The sequence below is a fragment of the Rattus rattus genome, chromosome 4 (genome assembly GCF_011064425.1).
Source record: "Rattus rattus isolate New Zealand chromosome 4, Rrattus_CSIRO_v1, whole genome shotgun sequence".
Taxonomy (NCBI): Eukaryota; Metazoa; Chordata; class Mammalia; order Rodentia; family Muridae; genus Rattus; species Rattus rattus.
The window spans coordinates 6,166,126-6,184,287 of record NC_046157.1 but is presented as its reverse complement, the minus strand read 5'-3'; the positions used below and the strand labels follow the sequence as shown (position 1 = coordinate 6,184,287).

The 18,162-nt window shown below is 46.1% G+C and overlaps 1 protein-coding gene across 1 annotated transcript in view; it reads right to left on the bottom strand.

The window, feature by feature from the left end:
* Vps8 (VPS8 subunit of CORVET complex) overlaps positions 1 to 18,162 on the bottom strand; it is a 198,023-nt gene that overhangs the window by 126,435 nt on the left and 53,426 nt on the right. The window contains exons 22-25 of the mRNA XM_032899998.1: positions 9,069 to 9,115; positions 4,960 to 5,182; positions 2,270 to 2,359; positions 253 to 304 (exon numbers count right to left, since the gene is read on the bottom strand). Coding sequence (XP_032755889.1) covers positions 253 to 304; positions 2,270 to 2,359; positions 4,960 to 5,182; positions 9,069 to 9,115 — 412 coding nt within the window. The remainder of the gene's footprint in view (positions 1 to 252; positions 305 to 2,269; positions 2,360 to 4,959; positions 5,183 to 9,068; positions 9,116 to 18,162) is intronic.

Below are 18,162 nucleotides of genomic sequence, written 5' to 3'. Positions count from 1 at the left end.
TTCGAGGAGAAATCCTGTCTCCAGAAATAAGGTGGGGGAGGGGAGGCTAGACAGCTCACTTGCTAATGAGTGTGCAGGCTGGTGGCCTGGGTTTGACCCTGAAACCCAGGTAAGGTGAGAAGGAGAGAAGCAGAGCGACTCTACGGTGCCGTCTCATGACCTCCACACGTGGACCGTGAGCCTGTGTGCCCCCCACCAAATAAATCAATCAGAATGCAACAGATCGTTTCAAAGAAGAAAGAGAAGGAATACCTGTGAGTGTCTTCCCTGCATTCAGAGGTGGGGCGATGACTTTGAAAAGCTTCTAAATTGAAACAGAGAAATCGTGGTCATTTCCGAGCACAGCATTTCTGAAGACAATCATGAAGATCAACCCGTTAACCCTTTCTTTGATGGAGTTACTTATTTGCTGTGAGATTAAATATATGAACAGAGAACTAATTGGAGGGATGTCCTCCGCAGAAACTCCAACACCACACCTCATTTAGCAACACCAGCTTCGTGAAGGTCTTTGTTAAGGTGGTTTCTGACATTAAAAGCGTGTCAGGTTCTCCCACCAAAGTGGCAATGCAGAGGATTTTCCCCCGGGAATATCTAAACAGCTAAGGCCCCAGAATAAAAGTGTATTACCCATACCATACACAGACTCAAAGAGACCACCGCCAGGGTCCTCCAGAGGAATGCTTGTCTGGTTTGGGAGACAGCGTCCTACTCTGTAGGTCAGGATGGCCTATAACTCATAGCCATCCTCCTGCCTCAGCTTTAAGGTCAGGGATTATAGACATGAGTCACCATGCCCAGCATTCCTGTCTAGGAAAAAATACTGACTTTGAAAAATAACTTGTATGAATATTTACTATTTGAGATGCACGGAGTGGGTCCCTTACTGACTGACAGCCCTTACAGAATCACACTGGTGGCTTCCAGACACTTAACAGTTCAACTGCCTCATGTTCCTTGCTGCGTTCACCACCGTAACCAAACACAGGTGCTGTTTACCACAACTAATGAAGCTTGATTGTGTCCCAAGCTTTGTTTACATCTTATTTTATTTGCCCAATTTTATTTTATTCTTTAATAGGAAATAAATCTCTTCTGTACAATGTATTCTGAACACCGTTCCTCTCCCCCATGTTCTCCTCTCAGACCCTCCCCACTCCATGTTTTCTTCCTCTTTCTTTAGAGGGAAGCAGCAGGAGAATGTCCTGCATGGCGGAAGGATGGAGCCTTACCGAGGGGATAGCAGACTTGGCAAAACAAAGGACGGATTTTCAACATCATCGACAGCCAGGGTTAGAAACTGACCAAGAGGAAAGGGGTGTGACCAAAACTGGGAGTAGTGTGCTCGAAGAGACTGCAGTCGAACAAATTCTGACCAAACGACATTGGAGTGAGAGTCTGGCACCTTCCGTCGTCCATAGTGACAAGAGGCAATCAAGGCCTCTGTCCTTCTAGACTCTCAGGGAGGAGGACAAAGACAGCGTCACAAATACCCTAAGGGTCTGTATTCAGCAAAGCAACCTACTAGCAACCCACAGTGACTCCTGAGCACTTACAGGACCTACCCACAGAACAGTACTGCCCACAGCCACAGAAGGAAGTCACTGTGGCGTAAAAACCAGAGTGGAACTTAACGAGTAGGCAGTATTTATACCTCCTATTCCCCGATGCTTGGTATTTACACATGAGGATGAACTAAAGGAGCTAAGATAAGAAACTGAACTGAAAGGTAGGACTCTGCGATAGACAGTGCACACCGCAGAAGAGGTCCCGAGTTCAATCACCAGCAAGAGAAAACTAAAAGATTAGAATAAAATAAAATGAATGCCACCGAAAAGTCCCAGGAATTTACTCCTGAAAGCTAAGGGTCAGTGAGAGGGCTCAGCGGTAAAAGTGCCCTGGCAGCCTGAATTTAATGCCCAGGATCCTAGGACAGGAGAAAGAGAATCAACACACAAACACACGCACACACATACACATGCGTGCACACATGCATACATACATACACACATGCATGCACATACACACACATGCATGCATACACACACATACACATGCATGCACACATGCATGCATGCACACACACACCTGTCTACACATAAATACACAGACATGAATGCACATACACAAAATAAATAAATGTAATAATTTAATTTTAAGAATGAAAACAGTTCTGATGAATGATATAAAGTTTTAATTAGAGGAAAACAAAGCATTCACAGTAAATGGGGAGCAGAGAGACCAGCAGACGAGTGAGACAGTCTCTTACCTCCATTGGACTGATAAACTCATTCATGCCTCTATTGTAGACATAGATCATGGCGTCATACAGACGATTCTCCCAACACATGAGAACCACCTGTGAAAGGAAAAACCTCTTGACTCACATTCAATATAACTATACCATTTCCCCTTCCCCTTCCTCCCCGCAAACCCTCTAATACACGCCTCCTTATGAGCTCTAACTTACACCATTTTCTTGTCTTCTTTGATGGGGGTGCAAGCTGAGCATAAGTTCTAGAAGGATAGAGCCCCAGGATGGGAAGGGGTGACCAGGAGGGGGCAGCGTGAGGAATGTAAAGTGAATAAATAAAACATAGAGAATTTTAAAAGATAATATCTAAAAAAAAAATCTTTAATATTTTAATTCACTTTACATCGCAATCCCTGTCCCCCCTCCGGGTCCCTCCCCTGCCCCATCCCTTCTCCCCTTCTCCCCTTCTCCCCTTCTCCCCTTCTGAGATAGTGGAGCTCTACCCTGGATAACTCCCAACCCTGGCCCATCAAGTCTCTTCAGGGCCAGGCACTTCTACAGAGGCCAGATGAGACATCCAAGTAGGGAACTGATTCCACAACAGCTTTAGGGACAGTCCCTGTTCCAGTTGTTAGGGACCCACATAAAGACCAAGCTGCATATGTGTGGGGAGGGGATGGGGCGAGGCCCAGCCTGTGTATGCTTTTTAGTTGGCTTTTCAGTGTCTGAGAGCCCCCAGAGGTCCGGGTTAGTGGATTCTGTTGGTCGTCCTGTGGAGTTCCTGTCCCCTTTGCTTTGGAGGCCTCAATCCTTCCCACCATTCTTCTGTAAGATTTCTTTACAGCAAACTGAGTACTCGGGTGAACTCTACCTGGGAGCTCTACTCTGCACCCTGAGCTCTGGACCCACTTACCTTTTCCTCTCTTTAACACTCAAGGCGGGTTCTCTTCCCCCCCAACACTGGTTTTTACCTAAAACAATTTTATCCACTGGCACTGCTGATTTTTCTCTCTCTGCTGTGTGTCTTGGTTTGTTTGTTTGTTTGTTTTCTTCCTTAAGCAGGTCTCATGAATCTCAGACTGGCCTGAAAGTTACTCTAGAGTCATCCAACCCCACAACCCCAAACCTGGGGATGAGGGACTCGCACCACAATTCTCAGTTTTCCGATGTCTTCTGTCATTCAGAAAGGTTTTCTACAGTTAGCCAATCTCAGGCAGCCTCTCTCTCTACTATATTGGTGGTTTTGATTTTTAATATAACACTTGTTTTCAAATATTCTGTGGTTTGTTTACTTTTCTGATATTGCCAAACTTTTCTCCTTATTTTATGAGGAAGACACTTGACAAGCAGGATAGCTGCAGCACGCTCAGACCCTGACACTGCTGGAAGGAATTAACAAATGCTGTGGATGACAGCAAGCAAAGTAAATGCACACATGTGCGCGCACGCGCACACATATACACACACACATGCAAGCATGTACACACATGCATGTACATATGTACACGCATGTACACACAGCACACGCACATGCACACGCACACATGCACACACACACACACACACACTAACCTAAGCAAGGTCCTTACTGACCCACTGAAAGCGACCTGGAAAAGTTACCAGGATGTAATACAAATGGAAACAGCGACCCAGACAAGGTGTTCATAACTTAGTGTGCCTGGGAGTGAGGAGGCTGGTGGCTCTGTGGTAGACGGTACTGGCACGGAGATGAGATAAACTGGGAGGACTTTGTGCTGTTTTAATGTGGAAAAGATAAGGGCACATTAACACTGTGTTTAGGAAAAGCTGAAAATACTAGGAAGAAATAAAAACTCCTCCTAGATGGGACCACCATATATGTGCAGATTAATGACAAATTCTCAAAATACTGGGTGTTGTCAAACTGCACCAATTCACCCACCGGAAAGGCATGTGCTCACAGGACCCAGCTTTACCTCGGATGCTCACCAACATTAGTGAAATAATAATGGTGTCCCCCCAAGGCTTTCAACCTATGGGCTCTGCACCTTCTCAAAGTTTGGTCCTCCCAAGACATCTGAAAGCCACTTATACCTGGGGAAGCCCAGACTCTGGGAGTAACACACTCATTAGGGGGTCTAAATGTGTCTAAAGAATTAAATACCATCAGTCACAACTAGCTAAACCCAGATATATTACCAACCACAGCTGCCTGAACCCACTCACTCAGACATACCCTCAGCCACAGCTGCCTGAACCCATGCGCGCCATCATCCACAGCTGTCGGCTTCTTCTGAGAAGCCTGAGATCTGCCTCTCATACCGTTCACCACATTTCAAAACTCCGCTCTGCTTCAGGTACTAGCTGATTACTAAATGACATCATTCTCTTAGATGTACAAATGGTCTATTACTAATGAGTAGGTCTCCATGGTTGAAAACAACCTTCCAGATGTTATTGAGCACACTGAGTAAGAGTCTGGCAAAAAGCATTTCCTGGGTGATCTAACAATAAGCAGCCATGATCCCCGGAGAAGGCCCAAGAAGCAGAAGACACACTCTGTGGCTTGGGACAGAAAATCTGAACCCAGCTCCCTGGCTCACATCCTGTTTCGATTCTAGGTTTTACTTACACAGACTCCTAAGAAGTACACTATTAGTAACGAGGCTCAGTAACTGGGCCTTACTGATCAATGAAGGCGAGCACCTTCTCTGTGGTCAGCTTACCTGCTGAATGTCCAGGCTGGTGATGTCCATGTGGACAATGAGGGCTTCCACATTCTCCATTAGTTTCTTGTCTTGGAAATGAACAATCAGGTCTTTCATGACCTGGGGTGTAATTCCCACCAGTTTATCACTTAAGATATACGGCTCCAGGCACTCTAAAAACACGCCTTTCGCCACGGAATTTTCACTTAGTTTGTCGTACATTTGGCTAAATAGAAGATCCCTATAACAGAAAGAAAAACGTAGTGTTAAGACTATTCCAAACGCCCGTTAAACTTAGTCTGAGTGTGTCGCCTCTTTCCAGATGTCGGCTTGCATCAGCTTGCTAGAAACACGAGCAGTGTTTGCACCAAAGTTTACACTGCCACACTGCACCCAGCAAAGGTTTTACACATAAGAAGTGTTGCATGGTGGGCATTCCAGCAACCCTAACACTCAGAGAGCTGAGGCCAGATGAGTATGAGTTCAAGACCGTTAAACAACATTGCCTCAGAACAAACAGGACCAGCATGAGGACTCAGTGGGGCAGGGAGCTTGCCACCAAGCATGCCAACCAGAGTCTGATCTTAGGTCCCACAGGGTAGGAGAGAAATGATTCTGAAAGTTGTCCTTTCAGCTACACGCTTGGGCCGAGGCACATTCCCCCCACCGAAAGAAACACGGAATTAAGTGTAAAGCCATCAAAGTTGGAGAAGCTCAGTGGCTTGCTGAAAAATGCACTGGGAGTATCGGTGAAAATCTGAACCCAGCTCCCTGGCTCACATCCTGTTTTGATTCTTAGGGCAGCTAACGCTGAGGGCAGTAGCTAGGTAAAGGGAGGTACCATGAAGTAGGGACAGAAGCATCAGAGGACCACGTGCCCCTCTCCCACTCCGGGCACCGACATATTCCCAGTGGCCTCGGAGTCAGTGAGCTTCATCTCCAGTTCAGATCCTTCACTTTCCCAGGGAAATTAAAAGTGCAGCAAACTGCACAGAAGTTTCGGACAAGACGGTTCTGCGACAGAGGAAGGGCTGCACGCTGTGGTGGTAAGGTAAGGTAAGGCAAGTCCGCCCAGAGGCTAGCGCCGAAGAGCGAGAAAAATCACACTCAGCAACTCCTATCTGTCTCGCTACCTCAAAGTTCTAGAAGAAAATGTGTTAAGCATCAGGAAAGGAAGGCAAGGGGAAGGTGCGCCCTGTCTCTGGAGTTAGGCGTTATGCTCTGGGTGCTGCTGTGTTTCCTAGAAGGGCTAACCTCAGCCCCGCTCGTACTATTTTCGGCTTTCCTCCTGTAACACGAGGTCCACTGAGTAAGAGATGAGGTTGTTCTAAAGACGTCACTGTTGCTAAAGCTCTATTAATAGAGATATTTCGGAGAGCTTATATTCTGCTGCAAACAGAAAAAAAAATGGCTAGACTCAGACACTACCCGTTTTATAACTTCTTGAAACATGAGGAACTTATGTGGCGATAACTGCAAATTTCTGAGAGGAGAGAGAAGCGGGCGCCGTCAGGCAGCAGCTGTGCCAGTCTGCACCAAGTACAGAGCGGACGTCTAAGGACTCTGGCCTGCCCACTTGAGCTGCTGAGGCGCTGTGGGCTCAGAACATCATGGAACTGATCACTTGAGTTTAATCGCCTCAGAGACGAGCCACGGTGATGGAACTTCAATGAGACCAGCACCACTGCGGTTTACTGAAATATAATCCAGATACTGTATCTATTTTCACAGTTTAAAATTAGTGGACTCTGGACCACTGTGCAGTAAAGCTGACATTAAGTCTAGTAACATGATGTTTGCATTGTGTACAATTTGCTGCTAAGGGGAGGCTCAATGGCAGGAGTTCTTTTCAATTTTGAGAATGAAGAAGAAAGATTAAATGCAGAGCAATCAGAAAGACAAGGGTACTCCAGTCTGAGGAGAAAAGTACAGAAAGGGAAGTTATGCACATTTAATAATCCTCTGCCTAAACTACTGACCACTGCAAACCTGACTACCTGCGGCCAGTTCTAAAATGCTAAGACCTCTCTACCATTTAAGATTGACTTCTCGTATTTAATTAAAGATTACATAGTCACAGCTAACACTTTAACTGCTACATGTTTGAAATGGAAGAGACCTAGCAAGTAGGTGACCTAGAAATAAAGATCAGTGATGATCAAACGTCTTAACTCTATCCTTCCTCCTAACCCAAGACCATAGGCTGGATCTCAATAGTCTATGGAAAAGAAAGCCAGACAGGAAGAAGCCAAGTCTAGAACGACTCAAATCTAGAACAAAAGGTGGGTGCGGGGTGGGGAAAGGAGATCAGGGGACAAAGGATCCAAAACCTGTAACACTCTAGGCATTTGCACTGTGGTGGTGATGCTGACCTGGCTTCTCTGTGATTGCTGGAACTTGAAGGGCAGACATGGGACCAGGAGAGAAAGAAAAACAAAGATATGGAATCCTCATCAAAGCTGACCAATATAATCTAGTTTTCAGACTTGGGAAACAAAACCAAGATAAAGAAATATATAGTATTTACATCACAGAGCAGTGGACGAGATGTTTGTGTGGATGAAGAGGAGGGTCGGGGAGCTACAAAAAGTACTAAAATATACCGTGACACAGGTACTCCTCTCGGAAATTCCCAACAACAGATACTGGTCTCTCCCTGGCACAGCCCAGAGGGAGACTAGGGTGAGAGGCTGATGGAAACAGGAGAGTAAACAGGCTCTGGTGAGGACACATCTGGAAGAGAGTTCCATCTTCCCCTACATGTCCTGGTTCATGTAGCCCAGCTGACAGACTGGAGAATAATTTTGAAATCGTACATATAGGAAATGTTTATAAAGCAAAGGAAGACAGGAAGAAGTATGCACTTACAGAACATAAAATGCTCTGACAGAGTTCTTCCCACCTTGCCCTTCAGTTTACAGCTGCTGGGGTCACTTCAGCCTTGGGTCACAGTAAGAGCTCTCAGAGCTGCAGACCGTGAGCACACGTCACCTTGCTCACCCCCATCATAGAGCAGTGGAGAGCCTCTGCACCAAGTACCACGCTTCTTCAGTATGAGAAGCATGTCCTACTGTGATGAGAATCCGCTAATACCGTAAGGAAGCCTCTATAGCTACATTTCCTGTCCTGGAAATGAGGAGAGTACTGCCTCTCTGAAATACTAGAGTTAGGTGAATCAAAACATATACACGTAAGACTAGTAAGGCTACTGTGAAAACTAAAATCATAACAGTGAGGAAATGAGTATGAAAATGGGGGTCCGGTAACCAGGAAATGGCGGCCGAGGATCCACACAAGCGCCATGGTGTTTTGCCTCCTGAGGTCTTCGCGACTGAAGAAACTTCTCCTTCAGCACTAACTTGTAAAGAGGACAAAGAACATACAGCACAGCACTGTCAACAACACCTTACTGCAGACACAGTATGCCACACTAATGGCAGGAAACACTGGGGGCAACTTAAGCCTCAAGTGCACAGGACTATAGCCCCCTATAGTAGAGACACAAAGACCTAGAGATGCTTGGCTCTTACGATGAGTATCAAAGCCTATGAATTGGCATATGTTGGAAATGAATAAAATTAATACTTAAACCTACAAAATCCAATCTAGAGTTTTATACTGACTTTGTTTTTAAATTAAAAGGCTCTGGAAAAAGCAAACTAAAGGTGAATTAGCAAAATGAACCTAGCCTCTTTCGAACAGTATGAAATACTGTGGTGTGGTGGTCTGTAAAAGTCGCATCTGTCACCCTATGTGGAGAGTCCGTCTCCCCTCCATTACTGTCGCACACAAGCACGTACCAGTGGTAAACCACAAGCTCCTGTGTGGGAAACGTTAAGTTTATCGTTGAAAATGCATTCAAGAGCCAAGTCTGTGCAAATTGAGAAAAATCCTGGTTAAATTTATAGAATTCCTGTAGTGATTTGAATATGCTTGGCCCAAAGAGTGGCACTATTAGGAAGTGTGTCACTGTGGGCGTGGGCTTTAATACCCTCATCATAGTTCCCTGTAAGCAAGTCTTCTCCTAGCAGCCTTCAGATGAAGCAGTAAAACCCTAATTAAGACAATTTCTAAGCAGGACGCTACCTGGGTTTCCTGTCAGAAGCGGAGAGGCAACAGATACTCACTTTCGCTGGAGCAGAAGGCAGTAGTCCACTATGACTGGCACCGTATCCTGGAAGAAAGCATAAGGGCGTCAGCTCAGCCCTGACCCACAGCCCAAAGTTCGGCTTTGGATGCTGTGCAGCTGCTAGGATGACGCGACTTTGGGGCACGCTGCTGGAAAGCAATTCGGCATTCTGTCCCAGAAGTCTTAGGAGTAAATACTCTGATCCAATAATGTCCATTCTGGAAATTTATCCCAGATATATTGGGGGGTGCCTTTTTTTAAAGATTTATTGTGTTTTATATGCATGGGTGTTTTGCCTGCATGTGTATCTTTGCAGGTGTTCTGCGTGAAGCCCACAGAGGCCAGAGGATGGCACCGGACTCATTAAAGGCGAAGACACAGACAGGTGTAAGCTGCCAAGTGGGTTCTGGAAATCAAACGTGGGTCCTCTGGGGGGAAAAAAAAAGTAGCCACTGTCCTAACTGCTGAGTCATCGCTCTAGGAGGGGGTCAGGGAGTTAAATCTATTTTAGGTATTTAGGTGTCTCGGCAGGCTAGGTAACTGGGTGGGAGCTCCTAAAATGCTGGAGAGAAATCTAACAATAACATTTAAAACACGAGGTTAAGGGTTGGACATCTCTCGGCAATTAAGTGCACACTGTGACCTTCCCTGCCCCCGGGGGATCCTCAGCCCATAGTGAGTGGTCCGTGAGGGCAAGGGGAGCAGAGATGAGGCAGTTTGGAAGCTCCATGGGTGTGGACGGTAATAACGATACACCAGGACGAGCTTCGGAAGACAGATCAACTTTAGTTGGGGTAAATCGAGGGCTATGCAGTTTAGGAGAAGCCAAGTAGGATTATCCAAGGTGAGCAATGCTCACTGGCTGACAGCTGACGTATTGAGATGCCTCATTAGCATAGGGAGGGACTCCAGGAGAAAGGAAGCAGAGCCCCAAGGTGGAGGTGGGAGGGGGTTTTGAACTCCCTTGACAAGGTCAGAGAGGAGAAGCCCTGCTGACACAGGGAGCCTGCCATTATGTGCCAAGCTCAGAAGACTGAGTGGGCAATGGCAGACTTCGATCTCAGTCAGCAGGCCGTACACGCCGCTCTTTCAGAGGACCCAAGTTTAGCTCCCAGGACCCTACATTAGGCTGCCTAAGATCTGCCTGTCACTCTAGTTCCTAGGGATTCAACCCTTCTGCCCCTGCACTCTTATACTCACATGCACACGTCTGCACACACACATATAACTAAAAACAAAAAGGATATCTTTTAAAAATCAAATAAGTGAAACACACAGCTGGGCTCTCACCAAAAAAAAAAAAAAAAAAGAAAAGGAGGAGGAGGAGGAGGAGGAGGAGGAGGAGGAGGAGGAGGAGGAGGAGGAGGAGGAGGAGGAGGAGGAGGATGACGGCAACGACGGCGACGGCGGCGACGACCAGCTTTACTGACGGCGACAAACAGGGTGTAAAGTGAATAGAGGGCTGAAACTCAAAGGAAGGCACTAGGAGCCACCCGTGGTCTGTCCCTCTGTCACAGAAGAGCCTGAGTTCCCATGCTCAAAGTTGTTGAGAACTTAGACTCACAGCAACAGAGAGAAGCACAGCAAAAGAAAAGTCTAAAACTGGGATCCCTAAAACCCTGCATTCTCCACGAAAAGACATTTGAAGAAAGGGAAGCAGGCCCTGGTAGAGGAAGACCAGCAGGAGGCTGTGTCTCCTGGCTTGGTCTCCCAGACTGGCATGCAGACCGTGATGTCAGAGGACTGTCGCTATCTCCTTAGAACGCTAACTCATTCTCTTCCTATGCTAACTCGGGCCCAGAAATGAATGCAGTGATTCTAGGAAAAGGTACACGTGGGCCATGTGAAAGAAACAAGTTCCAAACTCTCCCAAGGCAGAATAAGTCCCACCAATAAAGGCCTCTCCCCTAAAGGCGCTCGCTGGAAATAAAACATTTGAACACCTCATGAGCTAACAGACCATGGATGAGTGCCCCTAGGGACTGCCAATACAGGTAGTTAAACCATAATGCTTACCAGGCAGAATCTGTTTAAAACTACTACAGGCACAAAAAAGGAATGGAGAGCTTTATCTAAAGCATCCTCAGACAGTAACGTTGATATGTTTTCCATACCTCTTCAGATTCACTCAACCAACAAAGTTTTTTAATTAAGAAGAAGCAGGGGAAGGGTACCCACTGCTGTTCAATATAGCACTCAGAATTACTAAGGTCTCCCCGGTGCTGCTGGACTCCATGACAGGAAAACCACAGATGTGTTGACTGAGGAGTCTGTCTTCCAGTGACAGTGACAGCCAGCTGCACATGAGGAAGCAGAGAGAAGAAGGGAGAGTACCATGCATGCATGACTGGAATCCCAAATAAGAAAGGAAAGTGCTGGAACGTAGCAAGTATCTCATCAGGGAATTCAATGTTTCCCGAAATAAAAACACTTGCATCTCCAGCCTGAAAGAGCTTATCGTACATGAGAGGGAAATGGTCCAAAATGACACATGGAGATGCAGTGACTCTAAAAATAAAAAAATGGCCAGGGGAATAAACCTGCCATTTGGAAAAAGCAAAAGCCTCTAGGCTAACCACGGGTTTTCCCACAGTTCCAAAGGTAACAGTAATACTTCCTAGGTTCTTAACAAAATGGCCTCCAATCTAAAAACTGGAGACCAGCAATTTAAACACAGCTCAAAGAACATTGTTCTCACAAACCTTGAAAATGCTTAAGTGCTTTCTAACTTCCTTCTCACTCACTCCTACCCCTCCTTCCCACTTCCCCATTCCTTCCTATGTCACTACATGAAGATTGATACCTTTGCCCTAAAAGAACTACAAATTACATTCTCCCCAAACAGTACCCTAAATGCTCCTGTCTTTGAACCTTACAGACAACAGAGGTGACAAGTATGTCCTCCTGTGGTCACACTGGGCCTGCTACCAAGTTATTGCATGTGCTACTGTACTTGGGATTCTCCTCGGAACATAAATTCAAGTGGATACCACACCAGGATGACTCAAAAAAAACCTAATAGGAAAAGAAGAAAACTAAAAATCAGAAGATACTTGCAACCCACCAGATTGACAAAATGCAACAAAAGAACACACACACACACACACACACACACACCCATACACACATACATAAAGCTTCAGCACGCCCCAAACACATTATACACACACACACACACACACACACACACACACACACACATACATACATACATACACACACATCACATCACACACATACACACACACACACACACACACACACAACACACACAAATCACACACACAACACACACACACACACACACACACACACACACACACACATATTACACCTCAACAGGCTGACACCTTCTCAGTTCTAAAAGATAATGAGATGACTGAAAAAAAAAAAACCAGAAACATCAAAAACGCAGATGAATGAAACAGGATCAATTCAGACTAAGAAAGAAAGTTACACAATCAATTCAGTATTAGATAAGAAAGATACCAAAGTAGGCGAAAGAGTAGGTAACTAGATTGGAGAGGTGACTTAAGACCACTGGCTGCTCTCGCAGAGGACCTGGGTCCAAATCCCAACGTGTACATGGTGGCCCACAACCATCTGTATCTCCAGTTCTAAGAGACCTGAAGTCCTTTTCTGGCCTCTGCAGGCAGCTCATGCATGTGGTGCACAGAGGGACATGTAGGCAAAACGTCTATGCACATAAAATAAATACTAAAAAAAGAAGACAGCTCATTAGTTTGGAGATAAAAAAATTGAAACCATGAAGAAAAATTTATCATGGAAATTGAGATGCTGAAAAAGAACCAAATAGAAATTTGTGCACTCAAAGAATGAAATACACAGCAGAACCAGCACAAAACCTTTAAAAGATCCATCTGTGAACAATCCAGTATGAACTGGACCAGGTTGAGGGTGAGGGTGGGGGTATGAGGCCCCACCTTATCTTAGGCCCTAAGGCAGTCAGTAGTTACTGGAAGGGGGAAGTCATTTTTCTTCAAAGGCATAGCCACTAGTAAATTCTCCACAATCCAGTAAACACTACATCCAAGCATGTGCAACTAATCCTGATTAAACTCAGTGGGTTATTTAAAAACAAACAAGCAAGCAAGGGGTTATGAGGAAGTAAGGGGGATGCAGAAGGAGACAAGATAGGGGGAAGGGCAAAATATCAATATTAATTATATGTATGTATATGAAATAGTAAAAAATTAAAAGTCATTGTAAAAAAACCATACCAAGTTTGTTAGTGCACACTTTTAACCCTGGCACACAGGAGTGAGGGACAGATGGGACTCCATGAATTCAAACTGTCCTAGTTTATATAGCAAGTTCCAGGCCAGCCAAGCTACATGGTAAGATCATATCTCAACAACGACAAGACCAAACTAAGTTACATGGCAGAAAACATCACCAGAGACACGAGCAGGCCCAAGAATGAGTTCCAAGCACAGGGACATCATGAGACAGCAGCACACGGAGATGTATAAAAGAAGAAGCAATTAATAAACACAGCCCATCCTACCAAGAAGCCTGGGTAAGTTCAGAGACAACCTCTGAGGTAGAAGTCCTGAGGTAGAAGGAGATGAGGTAGAGTCTGAAGGCACACACAATTCTCTCAATAAAAGTGTAGTGAAGATTGCCCGGAGCTGGAGACATCCGAACCCACAGACATTTAGCTGTGACCGCAGAAGAACCTCATCATGGCAAATGTCACAGATACATACAGACATACAATCCTAAGCCCTGTAAGGGAAGAACTCCAAATCACACACATCGACACCAGCATAATCAGATCTGTCACCAGCACTGAGAGCCAGGAAGACATGGCTACGTATTTTGAGCGCTGCAGAGAAACTGCCAACTATGCCTCTCCATGAAGCCAAGTTCTCTTTTAAAACTGAGAAATGACTGCTTCCAGAACAAATTAAGGCAATTCCTGACAACTGAGCCAGCACTGGAGAAAAGTCTGAAGGGACACTCCGCAGAAGGAGAGAACAATTGTCTTACCCACGAGGAAGCAGGAGAGAACGTATTTCACAAGAGAAACAGGTAATGGTGACCCAATAAGCAAACAAATGAGAGGGAAAACCTACCAATAATTCACCCAAACACAACCACAACAAAACCATAGCAAATAGTAAAACCCACCAGGACAACCATCTTATATGCAGACGTAAGACTCAGAGAAAGGCTGGATGGGGTGGGGCGTTGGGGGGAACAGGTAAGATCCAGGGCTGGGGAGCTGGTGCTTAAAACACAGAGAAACCAAGTGTGAGGCCTGGAGTTCATATCCTTAGAACCATATGGCTGTATGGCTGTCGTGGAATTTTAATTTCAGCGCCCTGGAAGCCAAGCTGGCTTCAGGTTCAACTGAGAGACCCTGCTAAAGCAGTCAGATGAGACAGGAGGACTCCCCACGTCAACCGTCGGCCTTCACACAGACATGTGCAAAACATTTGCGCCACACATGTATGCACAAGAGAAAACCGGTATATGCTGCCTCCAGTAAGCCAGCGTAACTGGCAAAAACAGCCAAAAGCTGGGAGTCAACCGTCCACAACTGAAGAAAAAAGGAATAAAGATAACCAAAGAGGGAAAGGCCTCCACGAGAATGTTCCGACTCGAGGAAAGAAATTGAACAAAACGCCAGGGACTGGAGAGTCTGCTATGCTCCTGAGTTGGCAGAATTAATAGTGTGGAAATGAATATATTACCAGAGGTATTCCACAGATTCAATGTAATACCTTCAAAATTCCAATGGCTGCCCCTGAGAGGAAGGCATAACTGCTAAGTAGCATTACCTACTGACTCCAAGAGGAAAGTGTGGCTGCTGGCAGCAGGCATGAGGTGCCACCTGCTGGCAAAACACAAATTAGCACTACTGACATTTTAACTAGTTCATCTTTCCGTTTCCAACAATAGCGTCTTTATTTATTTATTTTTTTTTAATTTGTTTTTCTTAAGGCAAGGTCTCAGAGATCCAAGCTAGCCTTGTACCTCTGATTTTTCCTATTCAATTTCTAAGTTCTAGTATTAAAGATTAAAGTACAATAAACCTTCCAGATACTACAAACCCAAACTCCGCTACCCAGCAAAGGAAGTCGTTTCAAAAGCACTGCTCTTAGTACTGTGTATGGAGGGAGGAAGCCACTCCCGGGACATAAAGATATCAGAGGAAAGTCCCAGGGATCTGGGAGATGGCTGAACTGGTAAAGTGCCTGCCGTGCATGTATGAGAACCGGGTACAATGCCCAGCACCCATGCAAACGCTGGGCGGGGCAGCGTATGTGTAACCCCAGCACTGGAGAGGCATGGGCAGGAGGACCCCAAGGGATGGCTACCCAATCGGTCTACTCAAATCAGTGAGCTCCAGGCTGAGAGACTCAGACGAAGAGCCATTGAGGAAGACCCAATGTCAATCTCTAGCTTCCACACGCACACATGTGCACACTCAGGCATAAACACAGTCACAGACACAGAGACAAATACACAGAACTTACAGGCAGAGACAGTCACAGACAGTCACAAACAGACATAGAAACAGCCACAGATAGAAAGAGATGTAGACAGAGACACACAGAGACAGATGTAGATAGACACAAAGACATAGACAAAAACAGACTTAAACACAGATATAGTCACAGACCCAGACACAGATACAGACTCAGACACAGAAGCAGTCACAGACAGACACAGACACAGACGCAGGCAGAAAGCAGGAAAGAGAGGATAGACTCTCAAAGCAAGGAGTAAACTACCTCCCTATGTCTTGTTGGACAGAAAGGCCCCTCTAGTCCCCAAAGCAATAAATACTACGGCCACCGCTACTGACCGCCCATGGCCACTAAATGGTGAGACCCAACTGTGCAGGACGCCAGTTGCTTTGGCCATAAAGAGATAGAGCTGAACTGAGCTGGAAGTGCCCCAGTGGCATTTCACAGAGCATGCTGTGTAGGCTGCTGGGGGAGAGCTATCGCCGATGGTCTTCCTCAGCTGTGAGACTTCCAAGGTACGCAAGGTACAAACCAGTCAAGGTGTCCCCACTGGTGCAAGTGTGGGGATAACCAACGTTTTCCTGACTGGAGTTGAGGCCTGCTCTACAGGAGAGAACGCACTCTGGTACAGTAAACCTGATCAAATGTCTGCTCCTAGTGAGGAAGCTACGACTGGTGTTTCCTCATATGGGCGTGGCGTGCCTGTCAACGTGCCCTCTGTATCTCCACGCTGACGCCAAAGCACTGCTGCTCGTGGGCTGGGTGAGAGAAGCTTTAGCGGTGGGTGGGGTTACCGCAGATACTTAGCTTCTCTAAGTAACGAGGACAGGAGACTGTTAGTATTCACCTGCCCACTAAGAGGGGATTCTACACCACCGGCTCCAAGGTACATCATGGAAGAGAACCCTAAGAATATGAGGGCCAGAGGAGGGGTTGGAATGTCACGGAGCACTACCTTCTAGGCATGCCCTGGCCACTGCATGCTTGAACACCCAGTAGCTGCTACAGCCTACACAGGACCTGCAAAGGATTCAGTCCATCGGAATTCTGTCCTGATATAGAGAGGGTCCTGCCACCTCCTGCAGGTTCATAGGCAGTTTACTCACTGCTGAGGGAGTTTGCAAGAAAGATAAGACGAAATAAGACACACAAATAGAAGGGGATGGGGTGGGAAGAAGAAAGGAAAGGGAGAGAAGAGAGGGCAATGGGGGTATAACCAAAACATATTACACACATGTGCATGTACGGAAACATCATACTAAAATGAATATATAGTAAAAACTTAAACAAAATGCCCCTCCTGTTCAGAAGCCATCCTCCCTCCATTTGAATGGGTCGAACAAAAGAAAAGGCATAACTCCAAGAGCTATCTTGTCAGCAGCCCTTCACTTCAAACTGAAACGCACCATCTCTCACTTCCTCCTCTCCTTCCTCTCTTCCCGCTGCCCTCCCCTCTGCTCCCTTTCATGTTGCTAGGAAGCCAGATGAGCCTCACAAGCAGTATGCGGCAGAGGAGAGCCTCGAACCGGGTGCCCTTGGGTCTCAGTCACCTGCAAGGTGGAGCTGTGTAAAGTGCTTCATCAGAAGTCAGCACCTCCTCCTGATGTCAGCCCGCTTAGACAGCCCTCGCCGTGGCTGGCGTGCGCTGCACACAAGTCCGCAGGGCCGCATGTGCCTGGTGGTCCACCAGCGTGTGCTGCTCAAATCTGTCTTGGTGAGAGAGGCCTCTTTTTGCAGTGGGTGGTAGTCAATGCAGAGACTCACGACTGGTCCAAGTGTTGCGATTAAGTGGCTGCTGAGTGCCCAGCCCTGAACGAGTCTATGTCATCACCTCCAAGGCTTGAGGGACATCATGATGAGAGGGCAGAAAGAATGAGAACTCAAGTGTGGACTGTGCTACCAACCTGTAAGGCAGGGTGTGCCCTTGGTACAACAGTGCTGTGACTGGTAAGGGGTTACCCAGTCACTTTCTGGTCATATTTCAGGCCTGCTCTGGAGGAGGAAATTCACTTCTGCTACTGTAAACCTGGTCAAGAGCCCATACCTCAATGGGCCCTACCAGGGAATCTGCTCCTAGACCTGAACAGACTTAACCTTTCAGTGATGAGGACAGGCACCTTACTGTTCATGTTGCTGGGGGAGAGGGCATTCCTTCCAGTAAATAACCCCCAACCTATGCACACAGGAGAGCCCTACTTAAACCCAGGGAGTCACATGAAAATAGGAGAGGTGCTTAGAAGAAACTTGGCAGGGGCAGGAGGGTGTTAAGAGAGTACTGGGGTGAATACACATTAGGAATAAAATTACTTTCAACTCCTCTTACACCTTTTACATCTAGTAAACAAAACTCATTTGAATCTAATGTTTAATCTTGTTAGGTTTATACATAATTAGGTTGGATTTTCTTATCAAGATCATTTTCGATCTTGTCACTAAACCTTTACTTAAGCCACTGATTAAAAACTTGGGTATGAAGGTATACATACATATACACACATGCACACACACACACACATACACACATACAATACACACATATACACATACACACACAATATACACACATACATGCTCATACATGAACACATACAC